At 49.9% G+C, this 17,798-nt stretch overlaps 8 protein-coding genes across 8 annotated transcripts; 5 read left to right on the plus strand and 3 right to left on the minus strand.

Moving 5' to 3' along the window:
- Window positions 1-669: 669 nt before the first annotated feature.
- On the plus strand, window positions 670-1,832 carry TrAtP1_005847 (uncharacterized protein; the record flags this gene model as incomplete). Its single annotated transcript, XM_014088980.2, has 2 exons — window positions 670-707; window positions 845-1,832. The coding sequence occupies 2 exons, from the start codon at window positions 670-672 to the stop codon at window positions 1,830-1,832; spliced, it is 1,026 nt and encodes a 341-aa protein (XP_013944455.2).
- Window positions 1,833-2,108: 276 nt separating this feature from the next.
- On the minus strand, window positions 2,109-2,672 carry TrAtP1_005848 (uncharacterized protein; the record flags this gene model as incomplete). The annotated part of the gene is made up of 2 exons (XM_014089011.1): window positions 2,109-2,214; window positions 2,323-2,672. The coding sequence occupies 2 exons, from the start codon at window positions 2,670-2,672 to the stop codon at window positions 2,109-2,111; spliced, it is 456 nt and encodes a 151-aa protein (XP_013944486.1).
- Window positions 2,673-2,934: 262 nt separating this feature from the next.
- TrAtP1_005849 (uncharacterized protein) lies at window positions 2,935-4,483 on the plus strand. The gene is made up of 2 exons (XM_066112888.1): window positions 2,935-3,541; window positions 3,598-4,483. Exons 1-2 carry the CDS (start codon window positions 3,109-3,111, stop codon window positions 4,050-4,052), a joined length of 888 nt encoding a protein of 295 aa, XP_065968974.1. The 5' UTR covers window positions 2,935-3,108; the 3' UTR covers window positions 4,053-4,483.
- A 393-nt stretch (window positions 4,484-4,876) lies between these two features.
- Window positions 4,877-5,749, plus strand: TrAtP1_005850 (uncharacterized protein; the record flags this gene model as incomplete). Its single annotated transcript, XM_066112889.1, has 1 exon — window positions 4,877-5,749. One exon carries the CDS (start codon window positions 4,877-4,879, stop codon window positions 5,747-5,749), a length of 873 nt encoding a protein of 290 aa, XP_065968975.1.
- Window positions 5,750-6,014: 265 nt separating this feature from the next.
- On the minus strand, window positions 6,015-8,723 carry TrAtP1_005851 (uncharacterized protein; the record flags this gene model as incomplete). Its single annotated transcript, XM_014089008.2, has 1 exon — window positions 6,015-8,723. One exon carries the CDS (start codon window positions 8,721-8,723, stop codon window positions 6,015-6,017), a length of 2,709 nt encoding a protein of 902 aa, XP_013944483.2.
- A 1,171-nt stretch (window positions 8,724-9,894) lies between these two features.
- TrAtP1_005852 (uncharacterized protein) lies at window positions 9,895-12,963 on the plus strand (the record flags this gene model as incomplete). Its single annotated transcript, XM_014089007.2, has 3 exons — window positions 9,895-10,861; window positions 10,917-11,017; window positions 11,071-12,963. The coding sequence occupies 3 exons, from the start codon at window positions 9,895-9,897 to the stop codon at window positions 12,961-12,963; spliced, it is 2,961 nt and encodes a 986-aa protein (XP_013944482.2).
- A 46-nt stretch (window positions 12,964-13,009) lies between these two features.
- TrAtP1_005853 (uncharacterized protein) lies at window positions 13,010-14,823 on the minus strand (the record flags this gene model as incomplete). The annotated part of the gene is made up of 5 exons (XM_014089006.2): window positions 13,010-13,366; window positions 13,431-13,880; window positions 13,935-14,365; window positions 14,431-14,641; window positions 14,713-14,823. The coding sequence occupies 5 exons, from the start codon at window positions 14,821-14,823 to the stop codon at window positions 13,010-13,012; spliced, it is 1,560 nt and encodes a 519-aa protein (XP_013944481.2).
- Window positions 14,824-16,725: 1,902 nt separating this feature from the next.
- On the plus strand, window positions 16,726-17,795 carry TrAtP1_005854 (uncharacterized protein). The gene is made up of 2 exons (XM_014088947.2): window positions 16,726-16,895; window positions 16,977-17,795. The coding sequence occupies exons 1-2, from the start codon at window positions 16,848-16,850 to the stop codon at window positions 17,715-17,717; spliced, it is 789 nt and encodes a 262-aa protein (XP_013944422.2). The 5' UTR covers window positions 16,726-16,847; the 3' UTR covers window positions 17,718-17,795.
- The last annotated feature ends 3 nt before the right edge of the window (window positions 17,796-17,798 follow it).

The raw sequence follows: 17,798 nt of genomic DNA on the forward strand, positions 1-17,798 counted from the left end.
AATGAAAGGAATGAAAAATATAGGGCTGTTGGAAGGATTGATCGTTTTTAATGCTGCCTTGCCGCAGCAATCCAGCCTAGCTGCAGTCTCTACTTCTACTAGGTACTTCTACTGCGTCTACCGCTTTTGCTGCTTCTACTACTTCTACTGCTTCTACTGCCCGCTTGGCTGTTGGTAGGCAGATCCAACTTACCATCGGCTATAAACCTAGGAATTCTTGCTCCTCACAATCTGAATTGCGCTCTTAAAGTTTATTGCTCAAATTTGATCACCGGCTTTGATCCTGAATAGCTTTCCATTTACCACGGTGCGTTTGTTCATCATTCACTTGTTGGCTGCTCTGCTGTTGTGGCCTACTGCTGGCATGATCCCCCGCAGAAGCTGCAGGTGGCTGCCTAGAAAGAAACTCGTGGCTATCTGCTGCTCATAAAGAAAAACTTGGATTCTTTTTCTCCCTTGTGCCAAGCGGTACTGGGATGTTTTAACGGCTATCATGCTCTACTTTCAATTCGCAAAAGTTTGTGATAATCTGCAGATCTTTGCTTTGTCCCACCTCATGGCGTGCTAGACGAGTACAACCATCTCTAATCGTACATCTAGAAACTCTTCAAAGCACCGTATAATAAGCCTTTTGGGATTACTTAGCTTTCATCAAATCCGCTATACACCATGAAGACTAATCTGGAGCTAATTGCTGCTACGGATAGGTACGTTGACTTTTTACTTCCCACCATTAAAGAAAGAGTTGGAGGAGACAGTCGAGTTAAAAGAAGAGAAAGCTCTGTTTAACTAGCGGTGAAACTCCTTTTTAAAATACCAGTCACTAACTCATCACTTCTGGCAGGTTTCCGTACGATGATGACCAAACTGCTGAGGCAAAAACCTTGCGGGACACGCTATTCAAGCTGCTCTGGGAAGATGAAGACGGTCAATATGCCATCGGTTATGTACCAGACTGGGTTATCGATGAGCTATCCAAGACGCCTGAAGACATCCGCGGCGATATGACTCTGAACATGGCGGACCGTACTGTCATGCTCTTCAGGACGCCACAGACAGAAGCGGAGCGTACTCTTGCTGTGGCGAAATTGACAGGCCATTGGCATAAAAATTGCACGTTCAAGTCTCTCAAGGGCTGGCGTGACGAGCTCTGGCCGGTTTATGGCCGAACAGGGGAGTTACTCTTCAGCGTGGAGAGGGCCGCCGTCGGTTTGTTTGGCGCCGCTAGATATGGAGTGCATATGGTTGCTTACGTGGAGGATGAAACTGCTCCTCATGGCATCAAAATCTGGGTGCCAAAACGGGCATCCAACAAGTCAACTTTCCCCGGCATGCTAGACAACACTGTAGCCGGTGGCCTGACAACCGGCGAGGATCCCTTTGAATGCATCATCCGAGAGGCTGATGAAGAGGCAAGTCTGCCCGACCACTTGGTTCGTAGCACTGCCAAATGGGTCGGGAATGCGACATACATCTACATCACAGAGGCCAAGTTTATCGGAGAGGACGGCTACATTTATCCTGAATGCCAATGGGTCTATGACCTGAAACTACCCGCCGACGTTATACCCAAGCCAAAGGACGGCGAAGTGGAAGAATTTCGGCTGCGTGACGTGGAGGAGATCAAGAAGGACTTGGCGGACGCAAAATTCAAGCCCAACTGCGCCATGGTGATGATTGACTTCTTCATTCGTCACGGCATTCTGACCGAAGCCAACGAGCCCGACTTGGCCTTGATTAGGGCTAAAATGACCCGAGAGCTCCCATTCCCTGGTCCGCACCAGCCCAACTGGGCTGGCCACATCACCCAGCAGCCAGTTGACGCCAATTGAGCTAGCTATTGACCAATAACTTTCTCTCTTGTTCTCTCTCTCTTGGTTCTTGCATGAAATGACAATACATGGCGCTCAGATTTCCCCATCTCTTATTTTAGTCCCCATATAACTTCTTTCTTCTTCTTCTAATGCCATGGTGTCGGATTATGTGTGACTCCTCATTGTGAGTTTTATAAATTAAAATGCGCCAGTTGTCCATGTCTGGTGTAGTTTTTGTTCTTCCCGTCATAGCTCCCCAGTTCGTAATATCATGACTCGCCCTGCTTCTTCCCTCTACCGCTTGATCAGCAGGTAGACGTTGTCAACTCGCAGTGGTGTTAGCTTCTTAACCGGGCCCTTGAGTGCCATGAGCAATCCGCCAAAGGAGACATAAGCGTTGCTAAAAGTAGTCAAACACACAAACGTTAGCAGTGAACTTCTCTCACTCTCTCCCCTCACTCAGCGTAATAGAATGTCGGTCACTGGTGATGGGTGTGGATCTTCATACATGGTGTTGCCATCAAATGTCTCCTCAAACTTGTAAATCTTTCCGTAGCACACGTAGTCGTAGAGGTCGGCCAGGGTAGCAGGCGCATCGCCGGATTTGCCAACGTCCCGCCAGCCCTTGTCGTCCTCCTTGCTGCCGTCTGGTGATAATGTGGTGGTGAGGACAACGTGCAGCGTGTCTCCTTGGCTACAAGGGAACAGCTCGATGTTGATGTCCAGTTCAATCAGGGTCTGGTTGTCGAGGGATGTGCACGAGATGCGTGCGACGCGGTCATATTTTTTCTGGTCGTACGCGGTGACGGTAAAGCCTTCTTCGAAAAGAGTGGCGTCGCCACTGCCGCCTCCAGACATGGTTGTGGATTTCGAATGAGTTGTTATGATATGAGTTGTAGTTTTCCTGTTAATATTGAGAATCTCGGCTTCGTAGGGCGTAGGGATTGATAGGCAATAATAGTTTGGCCTGCGTTTTCTTTGGCCTCGAAACTTTTGAAATGGTTCTAGAAAATATTCGGGTTGGAGGGGTGCAGCTCGGATATGTGCATATCCGTGGCTGCGGCGCCAGTGGATCGGGGCATTTAGCATCGACAAAGTGTGATGATAGCTTGATGAAGGAATGAAAACACGTTTTTGTTACTCTATTCGTGAAGTAATCGTTGCTCGGTTATAAAAGTTGACTCGGCCATCACGCGGGTTATACGTCATTATCCTAGGATTATCTTTACAAAATTAGTATCATAGCTGACAAAATCCGGCCATTTTCTGAGTTAAACACCAAAAAAATCTTAGCATGTCCTTTCGAAAAAGAAATACCGTAATTGGTATTGCCGGGACTACACCAGAGCCGCAACGAGCCAAAATATCAGTCTCGGGGACCCGGCCTTCCCCTCACGATGGAAGACTCACCACATCTACCGGCACTTCGTCCCTGGATCAACTCTTAGCAGGCCATGCTGGACTACCCATGGGGACGTCTCTTCTCATTGAAGAGTCTGGAACAACAGATTTTGGTGGGATTTTGCTTCGCTACTTTGCTGCCGAGGGACTGGTCCAAGGTCATCATGTGCATGTCTTGGGGTTTGGAGATCACTGGCGGCGTGAGCTTCCGGGGCTGGCAAGTGAGAGCCGATCCAAGGACGCCAACAGTTCCAAGTCTTCAGATAGCAAGATGAAGATTGCTTGGAGATACGAGGCGTTGAGCAGTAGAGCTACACCTTCACGTGGTAAGGCTCTTCTCTCTGCTACTTTGTCTATCATTCACTAATGATGCACAAAATAGGACCCTCAATAGCAGACTCAGCGGAAGGCATAGCGCCATTCTGTCACACATTTGATCTCTCGGCTCGCCTGGAGGACAGCGTTGCGCAAGGGCAGTTCTACACCACTCGCGGCGGCGGCATGGATCCAACCCAGTCGCCATTCCGGCGATTCATCACCGACATCACCTCCCGGCTGAAAAGCTCGCCTCCAACTTCTATCCACAAAATCGTCATCCCAAGCTTACTCTCTCCAACTATATACCCCCCCATCAGCCTGCCGGCCACAGGAGATACTGCAGTTCCTGCACCACATCCGTGCCTTGCTGCGGCAGTTTCCTTCGCGGATTGTTGTCATGATGACACTTCCCATCTCGCTATACCCCCGTTCGACGGGCCTTGTTCGACGAGCAGAGCTTCTCTGCGATGGTGTCGTGGAGATGATTCCGCTTCAGCAACAGACACACCACCCCGTTGATCGTAACTCGTCAAATGAGAATAAGGCACAGGGTCTCTTTAGAATCCACTCGCTGCCTGTTTTCCATGAGAAGGGGGGAGGTCTGGAAGGAAGCTGGGTGAAGGAGGACATGTCCTTCAAGCTCAGCGCTTCAAGCGGGCTTATTATTACACCGTATAGCTTGCCGCCACTGTTAGATGACGAGGGCCCTTCGAATGCGCCCTCGAATGAGAACAAACCAAAGCTTGATTTTTAGCTTTGGATATTTTTTTTCTCAATTTTACCTTTTTTCGCCCAACGTCCCTGGGCTTTATGTGAGATCCAGTGTGTTGGTGAGCTCAATGAAGTGATGTATGCACTTACCCAGCACTGAGAACCGCCCAGTTGCGAAATAAGAATTTTTAGTGGATACTTATTCCTCTACCGGAGCATATAGCTCTCACCCCCACCATACTAGGTCTGATAATTTTTAGTATAAGAGCTACCAAAAAACTAAAAAGTCCTTCCTTTCAACCTCTTCAAATCTCTCTTTCTCAATCTCCTCATTCGAAAAGTTGGAGAGGCTAAAGAAGGGGAGACTAGGCAGACATGCAAGGTAAGCAATCAATTTTTGTTCTGTGCAATTGTATAGCATTCAAACACACAGACTCCTTTGGAGTTGTTTACCATGATTATTCCACTTGAAATCTGTCAATCCCCTGAACACTGATGACAAAATCAAATTTTACGAAGACGACTTATGATCCTTTTATCAACTCCTCTCTTTATTCAATCAATCCAAAAGCATTTGCAAGCGTATGAAACTAATCATTCCCTTGCGCTCTACAGGACCATAATTGCCCACAATGGAGTCCACCAAGTTGATCCGCATTGCCAACATCTCAGGGCGCTACCTCGTGTTTGACCCGGATGCCGTGAGCGCGCTCCGCCGCCAGGCAAACACCAATGGCACCTTGGTGGGAACTACTCCGCAGCAGCCCACGCAAAACATATTCCTGGGCTTGCCCATTGAGCTCCGGCCCGAAGAGGTGGACGCTCTAATCCGTACAAACGTCGCGTACGTCGTAGATGATGTGGCCGCGCACCAGTCGGCGCTGCAGTCCCTAGATCCCGACTCGCGGAGGGCCTATGTCAGCTCGCTGCGGCTGCGGAAGCAGGCTGCGCAAAAGGTGTTTGCCGAGATTAACGCGCACAAGGCCTCCATAACAGCCAGCAAGAAGAATAAGAATAAGGAAGCGCGTGATGACAGCTCGGCTGTTCCGTCGACCGACCTCGGAACAGCTGATAGTGGTGCCCTTAAACCAGATGGCAATCCATCGCCCCGCAATAGCCAAGTGACTCTGTTGGGCGTCACACCAACTTCTAGCATCAACCATGTTTCCCCAGATGCGCATGCCTTGCCCGTGGAACCTCGTAACTCAGAAAAAGGATCGCTCTGCCAGCACATGTTGGGATCCGGGTATTTTATGACTCCAGGGCTTCGATTCGGGTCACGCTATAGTGTCTATCCCGGTGATCCTTTGCGTTTCCATGCTCATTTCATGGCAAATGAATACGGCTGGGAGGAAGAGATACCTATCCTTGATATCGTAGGCGGTGGCAGACTGGCAACAGCCGTAAAGAAAGCGTTTCTTATAGGCGGCCGTAAACCGTCTACAAGTCCCGATATGGTCACATCTCCGGTGAGAACATTCAGCATAGAATGGGCTGGTATGTAACATAACATTTTGATGTTTATTATAAACACGAATTCCGCTATTGAAAGGAAGGGTGCATTATATATATATATAATACGACGTCAGTCTAGAAGAAGAAGAGAATAAAATGAAAATGAAAAACGCCAAAGCCAAAGATACAAGCAATCAAGCAATCAAGCTACCCGCCCCAACTCCCAGATGATGAATTAAGTATACAATCAAGAAGATATTCGCTTCCCAAGAAGTTGTTCCCCTTTAAGCCTCAGACGCTGCGATATAACATGCTCTAGGGAACGTAGATCCGGCTGAAGCTCATGACATCGCGGCGACAGCACACGCATTTGTCAAAGTTGTTCATGGCTAGAGAAACACGACAGTCGTCACACAAGCTGAGACAGCGGCACGGCCACACGATGACTGTGCGTGGCGAGCACTGGCATACAACGCAAGAGGGGCTCTCTCCCTCAGTAAGCGTCGACGCTTCGCCAGTCTCAGAGCTTTGCTGGCCATCTTTCTCTGGAGAAGCTTGTCGTTTTGTCCAGATAAGCTGTTCCAGGAGAAGCTCTTCTTCCTCTGGGCTGAGCTTTGTGATACGGCCCTGAGGACCGAGCTTATTCAGCTGCTTTCCCTTTGGAGTCTGCATTGTCAAAATTCGCGTTCGCTGCAGCTGCTCCATTCGTCTAAAGCCAGATCTGGTCAAGATACGATCACTTTGAAGATGCGCTGCAAGTCTTTCTGCTTCTTGCCGTTCCTCCAGACTAGCAGGATGCAAAAGGCGAGCTAAATCAGCCATAGCCAGTGGGCTGTCTAGAAAAGGGGTGCCTTCACGCCCAGGTCGTGGTGATCGCTGAGTTGGGGTTCTCTGCCCGCTGCCCTCGTCTGACATCCAGCCGTCTGCTTCTTCATCGTCGCTGTCGCCCCCATTGGTGGTCAAGGTGATTACGCTCGTATTGTCCCAGTCCTCCTCTTCTTCGCGAGGCTGATATGTTCCGCTCATATCCTGAGATCCCCACCATCCTCCTTTTAGCCAGTATTTGTATAGATCTTTATCCAGGGTCTCTTCATCTTGACTCGTACCAACTCGTCTGAATTCAGCTTCGATATCCAAAGCATCCGACCTAAGAGTCGCATCTAAATTCGAAGGCTTCGCCGTCGCATCTCTACTCCCGCCAGGACCACGGCTTGGTCTCGATGCAGTTTCATTCTCAGGAGTCTTGGAACGGCGCGCCAGCCAGAGCAACCAACCAGGGCGGGACTGAATACGGCAGACACCAAGGATCCACATGAGAGATAGAGCAAAAACTCTTGCCAGCAGCTTGTTGATGCTGAGGAGAAATTCCAAAGCGAGAAACCACCTGGAACTCCTCTCGGCAGCTCCTATACCGACTCTAAGCACCTTGTCGCCACGGCCACGGGGAACCTTTTGCGCAGCACGCTCTCGGCTATATCCATTGGGGGGCAGAAGAGGCCCATCTTTGACAGGTATCAGGCCGACAGTGCCAATTTGATCATAACGCGGGTCGGAGAGGCCCATGCTTATCCATTGCCTCCGCAACTCCTCCGCCTCTCTGTAACGGGCCTCTTCGAGCCAGGTCTTACGCTTAAGGCTGACACCACGATCTTCGTTGAGATAAACAGCTTCACTGGCCATAGTGATGGCAGCGAATCCTGTTCTTAGCAGCGCGGTGTAGAAATCCATCTCCCGCGTAATGCGCAGTTCCGACAGCGAGACATTTGCCTGCATGTTTTCGTGCGCGTAAAGCAGTCGCTGGCGAAAGTTCATCCTTGACTGTTCTTGGCTGGCTGTTGGCATCGCGGCCGTAAGTAGCAGTGCTAATCCGTATATGAATAGACACATGATAATGCCAACTAGGATCAGAACATGAGGAACAAATCCAATGATGCAAACAGTAGGAAACCTAAAGAATCCTTGCGACGCAATGTTATCAGCCTCAAAAGTGAAAAAGCTCCATACGAGGCTGCCCATAAAACACAAGCCCCAGAACCCCGTATTCACCAGCCGATACTTTGCTTGAAGGTCAAAGACGCCCAAGACGTGGCTTGTAATGTGTGTCATCGAAGACAGGAGGGCAATCCACAAGACTTCAGGCGATGTGTTGACACGTCTGAGAATTGCCGCTCGTGTCAGGGTAATAGTGTTGCCTTTGCCAGTTGGTATAGGAGGCAGGTTTTGGTACTTGGAAAACGCGCCCCAACCAAGCTGGCTATTAACGGCAGCGTCCGCTTCAGCAAAGGCCAGGGACTGTTCAAACAGCGTCATGCCCGTCTCGGCGGCAACGGGACGTCCCTGCACAGCGCAGGTAAGCGTCTCAAGAAATTGGCTCAGACATAAAGAAGTAAAAAGAGGCCACAGCCGAGATAGAGAGCCTTGGAGCTCTCCAACAACCTCGGCGTCTTGTGGTGGGACCATGTTGACAGAAACACAAGACTGCTCATCCGAGGCTCCGAAAAGCAGCGACGAGCTTATGGCATTTAGAAAGGGATTTGTATGAGCAGACATGAGATCAGAACTCTTGTTGGTATCGCCCCATCTAAGGTAGGCAAAATCAGGCGAAGTCTGACACTGAATAGACTGCAGAAGATGGCGGGCCTGGAGGACCAGCAAAGTAAAGGGAATGAGTCGCGCCAGCAGCCTCACTTGCCAGCGGAGTCGTAGCCGCCTGCGAGTAGCAGCAAAAATATGAGTTCTATTCAGGATAACGGCCATGGCAATGCAAGAGAGCGCCCATTTGCTGGTGGCGTAGTTGAAGACGCTGCCCAAGCCTCGAACTCCGTCCAGAGACAAGAGCTGCGGCTGCGCTGCCGAGCCCGCCTGGGCGCTGGGAGTTGCTGCGACACCGACGATATTGCTATAGAGGCTCGAGTCGGTGGCAGCGGGATGGAGAATTCCCGGTTCGGGCATCGCAGACGACATGGCGTCTTGGGCCGGAAGGCCAAGGGCGTTGGGAGCTGCCATGAAGGAGCCCAGCTTCATCACTATGCGCGGGCCAGCCTTAACGAAGCCCTCAATAAGGGGGGGCATACCGCGTCACGTTGACTGCGCGGGCAAGGGCCGTGAGGTTGTACCAGGCATTTGTCGTCGTCAGGTCGAAATCGCCAACTTGCTGAGTCGCTGCCAGAGGCGGCGCTATTCCGATGCCATCCTGCATGGCCGAGGCCAGTCAAGCGATGGCCGCGCCGGAGGAGAGGTCCGATCGGCCGAGGCAGCGCGCTTGGAGAGTCGTGTAGAGCGTCGGAGGAGCGGAACCGATAGAGTCGTGAGCTGGGCTGTCGCAGTTGTGGATTCGCTGGAGTGTCTCTGGAGAGAAGGCCGAGCAACAATCACGCCTCAGCAGAACGCTGAGCGCTTTAGAGTTTAGTGGGGGATGTCAGTACCTGGGCGCTACTGCACAGGCACTGGAGCTGTGACGTGAAATGGTTGCCCGTGGCAGGCATGGCATGGGAAACTCCGCAGTGGAGGTCATGAGAGCACCACCACATGCTAGATCTGAGCTTGTAAACATTGGAGAGCCATTGATGCCATGCGTCCCCAAAGTCCGGAGTACGTACTTGTCACCGCTAGCACAGGCCTAGAACGTGGAGAGGTGCGAGTACAACTCCTGTGTCGACATCATACCGCGTTTCGTGCAAGTGCCCAGTCAATCAAGATCTCAAGTGTAGATTAGGCACAGCATGTAAAAAGTAAACCGGTATTCATCAACAACAAACCATGATCCCGCTCTGTAAAAGACACGATGCATGCTAATCAATGCTGTCCCATTCTAGCAGATATGGAGCCCGAGCGCTATCGTAGTCGAGCACTAGCGGCGTTGTCCACCAAGCCACAGCGCATCCCGAACTCGCTACAGCACTCATCACAGCAAGCCATCGTTGTGGCAAGCAGTTCAACACTTGAGAATCAAGAAATGACGGAGCTGGCGCCTTGAGTGATTCTAATTTGTTGTTTCTCTTGTCTTCTTCACTTTTCTCTCTTCTCTATATATCCGTCTATATTCGAGTTTCAACAAGTGGCCACTGTCAAAACTCCTCAGAGCGCTGCTATAGGCCACTCACTACCAGTAACATACTTGCCAGCCGTCGATGCACGTCCGCCGCCGTACATCTTCAGCCGTTTGTCAGATGCAAGTCTCTCCCTCCAGCCTGCCATGGACCAGGACACCACAGACCAAAGCGGCAAATCACCCAAGCCAGTAACGCCAGAGAGCGATACTCCGGCGTCTCTTCTGCTGCAGAATATCGAGGCCCCGCCCATTGCTACCCCAAAAACCACCAACGGATGGGGTCGCGATCCAGAGGAGGACAATGACGAGCCAGCTGTAGCAAAGCCCTTCGCTCGCATGTCCAGCCCAGATTCGGCAGCTCGCGCGCAGGGAGCCTCCAACCCTGCGGCGGAAGACGAGAATGGCGACGTTGAGAGCAGCCCGGACGACGGGCGGTCGTTCTACAAGATGCACAAGTTCAGCCTCTACGAAACAGTCAGCCGCTACTACATGGTTGGAGTGGACGTGAGCGAGAAGCGGTACAGGATCTTGAAGATTGATAGAACCACAGAGGGAGCTGAGCTGAACATCACCGACGACAAAATCATCTACAGCCTCAGAGAAGTGAACCAGCTGCTCGACACCATCGATGACGGAAATCGTGGGACTGGAGGCATCAAGCTGCGCTGCACCACCTGGGGCCTGCTGGGCTTCATCAAGTTTACCGGACCTTACTACATGCTCCTCATTACCAAGAAGAGCACTGTTGCCATGATCGGTGGCCACTACATCCACCAGGTGGAGGGAACTGAGCTGGTGCCTTTGACGCCTGGACGGTCCAAGGTCGACGCTCGCAACAAGCCGGAAGAGCAGCGCTACCTGACGATATTGAACACGCTCGACTTGACCAAGTCGTTCTACTACAGCTATTCATACGACATCACTCGAACTCTCCAGCATAACATTACCCGAGAGAGGAAATCACTCGCAAACGGCACCATACCGTGGCCAAACGAGGATCTCAATTCAATGTTTGTCTGGAATAGCTACTTGCTGCAGCCAGCAGTCAACGCGCTTCAAGATCCTTATGACTGGTGCCGTCCTATCATACATGGATACATAGATCAGGCAGGCAAGTCATCTCTGACTCTCAGATCATGCATGAGCCACCAATTAACCCGGCACAGCGCTTTCAATATATGGCCGAACCGCGCATATTACTGTGATTGCTAGGCGGTCACGATATTTTGCTGGTGCCCGCTTTCTAAAACGAGGCGCAAACGACTTGGTAAGCTGCCGTATACCTCACACTTTTGTAACCATCTTCTCACTAAAAATCAGGGATACGTCGCCAATGACGTTGAAACAGAGCAAATCGTTGCTGAATCCTTGACAACGTCTTTCCATGCTCCGGGTCCGAGGCCGTACTGCAGCCCTCAGTACACTTCTTACGTCCAACACCGAGGAAGTATACCCCTCTATTGGACTCAAGACAACACCGGCGTGACTCCGAAGCCACCCATTGAGCTCAATCTGATAGATCCCTTCTACAGCGCCGCGGCACTTCATTTTAATAATTTATTTGAGCGGTATGGCGCGCCTATATATGTGCTCAACCTTATCAAATCCAAAGAACGGCAACCCAGGGAGTCGAAGCTTTTAGCAGAGTACACACATGCCATAGACTACCTCAACCAATTTCTGCCAGCCGACAAAAAGATCATTCACAAGGCGTGGGACATGAGCCGTGCCTCGAAAATCCGAGGTGGCGATGTAATTGGAAATCTGGAGACAATCGCTGAATCGGTGTTGAAAACAACAGGCTTCTTCCAAAACGGCGATGGGCTCACAAGCGGTATGACGGCTCAGAACGGCATTGCCCGGACCAATTGCATCGACTGCCTGGATCGCACCAATGCCGCTCAGTTCGTCATTGGCAAGCGTGCGTTGGGCCATCAACTTCACGCTCTAGGGATAATTGAAAATACATCTGTCGAATACGATACCGATGCCGTGAATCTCTTCACTCATATGTGGCATGATCATGGAGACACAATCGCGGTACAGTACGGTGGTTCCCAGTTAGTCAATACCATGGAAACCTATCGCAAAATCAACCAATGGACCAGCCACTCTCGAGATATGATAGAAAGCTTCAAGCGCTACTACAATAACTCGTTCCTGGACAGCCAGAGACAAGAGGCGTACAATCTCTTCCTAGGCAACTATATTTTCGCACAAGGCCAACCTATGCTTTGGGATCTCCCAACAGACTACTACCTTCACCACGCCAATCCTAGAGAATGGACAGATACAGGACGACCTAGTTACATCAAGTGGTTCACACCGGCATATCTCGAAGAACGCAAGATACCGCCTTTTGTAGCGCCAACGGCTCTTGGCCGCTGCAAAAATGCAGAGTCTTTTGACGATTATTGGCTAGAATATTATCGGCCTGCCACCCTATCTTCCTTCCCCAAGATGTTTGCGTACAAGATGAATTCTACCATTAAATACATTCCTCTAAAGGCAACTCAAGATGGTAGATACGACCTCAGCCCCTTCCGAGTCCGAACCGATGGTGATGTCGATCCGGAAAAGAGAAAAGTGAAAAAGGAGCAGACATCACCCACCACGTCTCTTGCTTCGACAACCTACCGACATTTGGACACGGGAGATCGAGCTTCAGTTACTTTCTCCGATATAGGATCTGGGAGGGATGGATCTCGGAATCTCTGGCTGCGGCCATCACATGCTGGCGAGCGCTGGGGAATCTACAATGGTCACGAGGCCATGTATTCACCCAAAGCTTCTGCATCGGCAGATACGTTGAATCTGAAAGAGAAGTCGTCAGACCTCGAAAAATCTAAAACAACACAGTGGACGTTTACCAAAGCGGTACATGACGCACTAAACCCGGTCGTAAAGGATCAGGAGGCGGATGATTATGAACGATATATTCGTCATCCTCAAAATCTTCCACTTGTTGTATCTAGCGACACTCCTATAGACATCGACTCATCGGAGTATCAGGATTATGTTGATGGTACTTGGCTAAACCAAGGCCTGATGGTTCCAGGGGTCGACGAAGATGCAGACGTATATTCAGAGCTGGTCAAGGTAGTAGAGAATCCCCTGACTGTCACCGAAGAGGATGCGCCTAAGAAGAGGTACAAAGCCTACGGGAAATGGCTTCGAGGTAAATCCTTCTTCAAGCAGCAGCCTCTTGACTGAACGTTATGTAGCTCCCAGGAGCAGACACACGTGTTTGCCCATTTCATTATGTTGGGATACTGGGAAACAAATCGACTAGCCGTGGCTCTTTTTGTAGCGCCGCTGTGAGCCCTTCAATAGGCCCAGAACCTTTTCGGACCCAAAGAGATTGCAAGATTGTCGATGTACGGGTTAGATGTGCTGAAAGTTGATCCACATCTTCGGGCGGCAGCTGTGACGATTTAAGATTGAGCCAGCACAAAGAAATCGTATGGATGACTTGGTCGATGTACCCAGGAGATGAAAATCTCGGCCAGCAATTCACCAAAGTTGCATTCAAGGCTTCTGTAGTTGAAAGGATCAACGGTGGGTAGCCCATAACAAAGGGATCCGATAGTATAGAGGCAAACAGACGAAGAAGGTTCTATCCGAAAGCTGTTAGCACACAACAACAGAGAGATTCTTTCAAAGGGGGTTTTCCATCCCACCTGAAGATGCTTTGCTGAGAAGAATCCCAAGCACGAGATGACATCCTTTGTGATGTTCATGAGAACTTCGACGATGCGAGGATACTCGGATGCATGAAACTGGCCCACAAAGACGCCATCCCTCAAGAGCTTGTCAAGAAAACGTCGCCTTCGCAAACTGTTTGGGTCTGGATCCAGCTGGGCTATCCGAAGGAGCACTCGATATGCAGGATACAAGAGCTCTATGGACTCGCTCTCAGGTGTTGTGGAGGGTAAGAAGAGCAGCGTAGGGAAAACAGCGTCCTGGATTACGTTGTCAACGCCAGCAGACAGGATTACGTTTGCCGGGCATGTATCTAGGAAGAAACCAATAATCTGCAAGCCTTTTATCCTGACTGCTGTGTTATGGTCTTCGGCTAGTGAAAGTAGGATCGGAAGAAACAGGGGCCAGTGGCGACCCATCGTAGTTTGCTGAACATCAGTTAGCACTTATGCTTGGACATTCTGATCTTTGGAGTGACCTACACTGCACGACATGACTGCCCATTTACAGCTTGACGCAGCATGGAGTTTTTCGTGTTCCTGTGAAACGCTGTCTAGAGACGTCCTGGCCTGTGTACTGGGAGGCTGCTGAGCGATTTGTGATGGCCTGCCAGAAGCAGTTAACCGGATAGACGATTTAGAAAATAGCGGCCGAAGCGTGTCCTGGAGTAGGCGTTGGGTGATGAAGGTATCCAATTTGTCATCGGCCATATTGGATTTTAACAGACGGGCTGCAAGTTGTGATGACTCTTCCGTTGTCCAAGCATCGTTTTCGTCAGTGTACGTAACGATGTTGATCAAAACTATGTCGTCAATGAGAAAAGGCTCAGAAGGCGAGGTGCAGAAAAGCGAGATTATGACGAGCAGTGCCAGCCCAGCTTCGGCAGCCAGAGAATGAGCAGCATAATCGGAATCTGATCCATGTGGTATGAATAGTTTAGCCTTGACGGTTTGTTTAACAAGCGTCGAGGGCCCTTACCTTGTACGGCGGCATCATTTCCAAAAGCAGGAAATTGTAACAGCTTCTGGGCCACCGAGCCGACGAGTTTTTGCACACGTGATGACTCTTCGTTGGAAGCTGGATTAGAGGCTTCCGTCGATAGGCACTTCTGGTCTTCTTGGCCGTTTGCGCGAGTAGCCAAGAGAGCATCGACATGGTGAAACAGCTCTAGGCCTGTATCACGAAGTGCCTATGGATGAGAGATGGTGAAATGTGAGAAACAAAGCCATGGCCGAGAAATGACGAGTTGAGAGAGCTCACCTCTGGAGTAGCTGCACCGTGTATTTTGGACGAGATTTCTTGCAGATTCAGCTCCTTTTTCTTTGATGTTTCTGCTAACGATCGGCTTAGCGATGTTTTCTCTGGACACATGAAGACGTCTTGAACAAACCAGCTTGGATTGCATGCAGCCTTTCACGGTTGCTATCGCCGAGCAAAGATTCATGCATGATAAGAGCCTTTACTGATTTATGAGGTGAAAAAAACAGTGAGACACGGTTGCATGGGGGCTTTTCCCTCAATCTTTTTCGGCTGTTAACACGGATTATGGTGAGAGCAGGCAGTTTACATGTAGACTGGGACTGGTTAGCTGGTATAAAAGCATGCCTGGTCAAGCTAAGCTCCAGCGTTCTAGGCACATGCTACGGTGACACATTAAAGTGAGGACAGCACAGTGCATATATTCAGGTTAAACTGTATTTTTTACGTTATTGTATGGAAAGCATCTTGAGAGTTGATGGAGCTGATCAACAGACTGCAAGGTTGAAGTTTCAGCATATGAGCCACCCCGTTCCATGGTTGCATCTTTGATAGCAATGGGTTAGATGGACGACTCTGGTATAAATAGATGATCTAAATTGAAGTAGACGGCTTGTGCTCTCGCTCAATCAAGACCATCCAGTCACATCAGGCCAATCATCTTTGACCAAGAGGCTACATCTTTACAGTCTACTTGTCTACGTGGAGGGACAAACACTCATCCCTGTGTTGTGTAGACAATCTGGAAATGCCAATACAGTTCTTACACAGCGTGCCTACAGAAGCTTTTAGACGTTAGCGTTACTCCCAGGGCTTCAGTCGTATACACAAAGTGTCGAGAGTGGCATATCAGATAAGCCGATTTGACTCATGCGTCCAGCCGGCCCTGCTTGCGAAGAACTCAAAACGAGCCCCCCACAAACAAGACACTGGAGTCGAGACCTTGATCCCATGCGCATGCGTAAACACTTGCAGGAAAGAAGAACGACTTGGCTTAGAGGCGATTGTTGAATGGATAGAACTTAATTTTCATCACATAGGCCTCGAGGGGGATGTCGAGATGGGAAGAAAAAAATCATCACTTACCATTTCCCGTTTTCATTGTGGACAATGCGAGTTGGAAAGACATGGCAACGGCGGCAACACTACATAGTAGAACAAGATGTTAGCGGCTTGAAATGTAGCGCGGTGAAATAAACATTGACAGAAGTGATAGAGTCCGACATCAGAGATCTTGGTATGGTAATTTAGGAGTCATCAATAATGTTCAGTAGCAGAACTGGAAAAAAGGTTTTTCATCATAAAGTCGGTGGGCAAATTGGATAAAGAAAAGATGGAAAAAAAAGGAAGAATAGTGGTGCTTACCATTTAACATCACAGCATTTATACCGAAACTCTTACCGGTAGTAGCAGCAGGTAGTGTCTCCTAGAGCATCAGCGTTAGTTGACTGACGTCCTCAAAAGTACAGCACAACCAGTGTGAGAAGGCTTGGATCAGATGGTGATGCATGTTTTGTTCTGCGCTCAGGATTCGCGGGAACAGAGTGTGAAAAAATCATCATGAAAGATGTGTTGGAGGTTGGTGATGCGAAGTTGGCAAAACGCCTTCGAATGGTGAGGCAAATACTGCATTGCTTACCTGTGTAGCTGCGGCTGGGGCGGTATATCTCGCTCGTCCTTTTGGAGTGCAGCAGCCCCAGCATTCATTGGTGCAAATTCGACACAAGCCACGACAATGCGCGGCGAATGTGTTTTTTGTAACCAAGTGAAGAAGAGCAAAGCAGAGCAAAGAAAATTTCAGAAAGATTTTGTAGTCGCGGAGCTCTGCCGTATCGATATGCAAATACGCAGTTAGATTCGCACGCTTAGGTAAATAGCGCCTCGAGCTCTGGAGCTTCTGCCAGATAGGTACGTACCTGAGTTATGCCCTATTGGGGAAAAGGCAGCGCTTCTGCACTGAAACGAAGAAAATACAGTGGGTCTAGCTCGCTGAGGCTCTCACTCTGAGAAAAAAGTAAAAAGTTCTTTGGGCTGTTGATGCTATACAGCCAAGAAACCAGACATCATGGCCGATCGAAGACGAGTCAATGGGCCCGGGAGCTCTACTTTACCGCCCGTCTATGACGATGGCGAATTAAATGCGGCTTCGCGTCGCCAGCGAGCACCTGATGCCATCCGGCCTCTCTGTGAGATGAACCCATCCCAATCAGATAAAGCTCTATGAGCTATCATGAGAAATCGGAGACTAAGACTTCATTTATAACTAGATCTCAAGACGGGGGGTAACGCCCTCAGCATCCGGCTCAGCCTATCTCGAGATTGAGCCCAGAGAAGGAGAACACGGCTCAGGCATGAAATTGACGTGCACCGTCCATGGACCCAGATCCCTTCCACGCTCTGCTCCCTTCTCGCCCTACATGGTGCTCTCAACCCATGTCAAGTTTGCTCCATTTGCCACGAAACAGCGTAGAGGCTATATTCGTGACTCCAGCGAAAAGGATCTCAGCACACACCTGGAGACTGCTCTTCGCGGGGCCCTGATTGCTGACCGGTGGCCCAAGAGCGGCGTCGACATCGTGGTCACAATCATCGAGGGGGAGTCAACTCGGCAAGACGCGGTGGAGCGGCGAGTCGAGGAATGGGACGTGATGAACGTTTTGGGCGGATGCATTACTGTTGCTTCTGCAGCCATTGCCGATGCAGGGATTGACTGCGTCGACACTGTTTCTGGAGGAGTAGCTGCGCTGGTGGCGAGCAAGGATGGCGACGATGCCTCGATAGTGCTGGACCCTGTTGCGCTGGAGCACGAATCCATTCTGGCTGCTTGCTGCGTGGCATATCTGCCCAACAGAGATGAAGTCACCAATCTCTGGTTCAAGGGCCAGCTACCCTCGTCTGCTTCATACAATCACCAATCACTAGTTTCAAGGGCGGTGCAGGCGAGCAGAGGAACACATGGGTTGATTTCGGCGTCTTTAAGCGAAGCCATTAGCAGTACTCAAAGCTAGGGTACATACCTTGAATAATAATAATAACGATAATAATGATAATGAGTATAATGCATGTATACAAAGTTTCACGAGATACTC

Source organism: Trichoderma atroviride, chromosome 3 (assembly GCF_020647795.1).
Source record: "Trichoderma atroviride chromosome 3, complete sequence".
Lineage (NCBI taxonomy): Eukaryota > Fungi > Ascomycota > Sordariomycetes > Hypocreales > Hypocreaceae > Trichoderma > Trichoderma atroviride.

Excerpts from the sequence above, each read along its gene's own strand:
- TrAtP1_005849 (XM_066112888.1), top strand. The coding sequence starts at position 3,109 with ATGTCCTTTCGAAAAAGAAATACCGTAATTGGTATTGCCGGGACTACA. Across the intron at positions 3,542-3,597 it reads TAGAGCTACACCTTCACGTG|GACCCTCAATAGCAGACTCA; the intron begins GTAAGGCTCTTC and ends TGCACAAAATAG.
- TrAtP1_005854 (XM_014088947.2), top strand. The coding sequence starts at position 16,848 with ATGCGGCTTCGCGTCGCCAGCGAGCACCTGATGCCATCCGGCCTCTCT. Across the intron at positions 16,896-16,976 it reads TGATGCCATCCGGCCTCTCT|ATCTCAAGACGGGGGGTAAC; the intron begins GTGAGATGAACC and ends ATTTATAACTAG.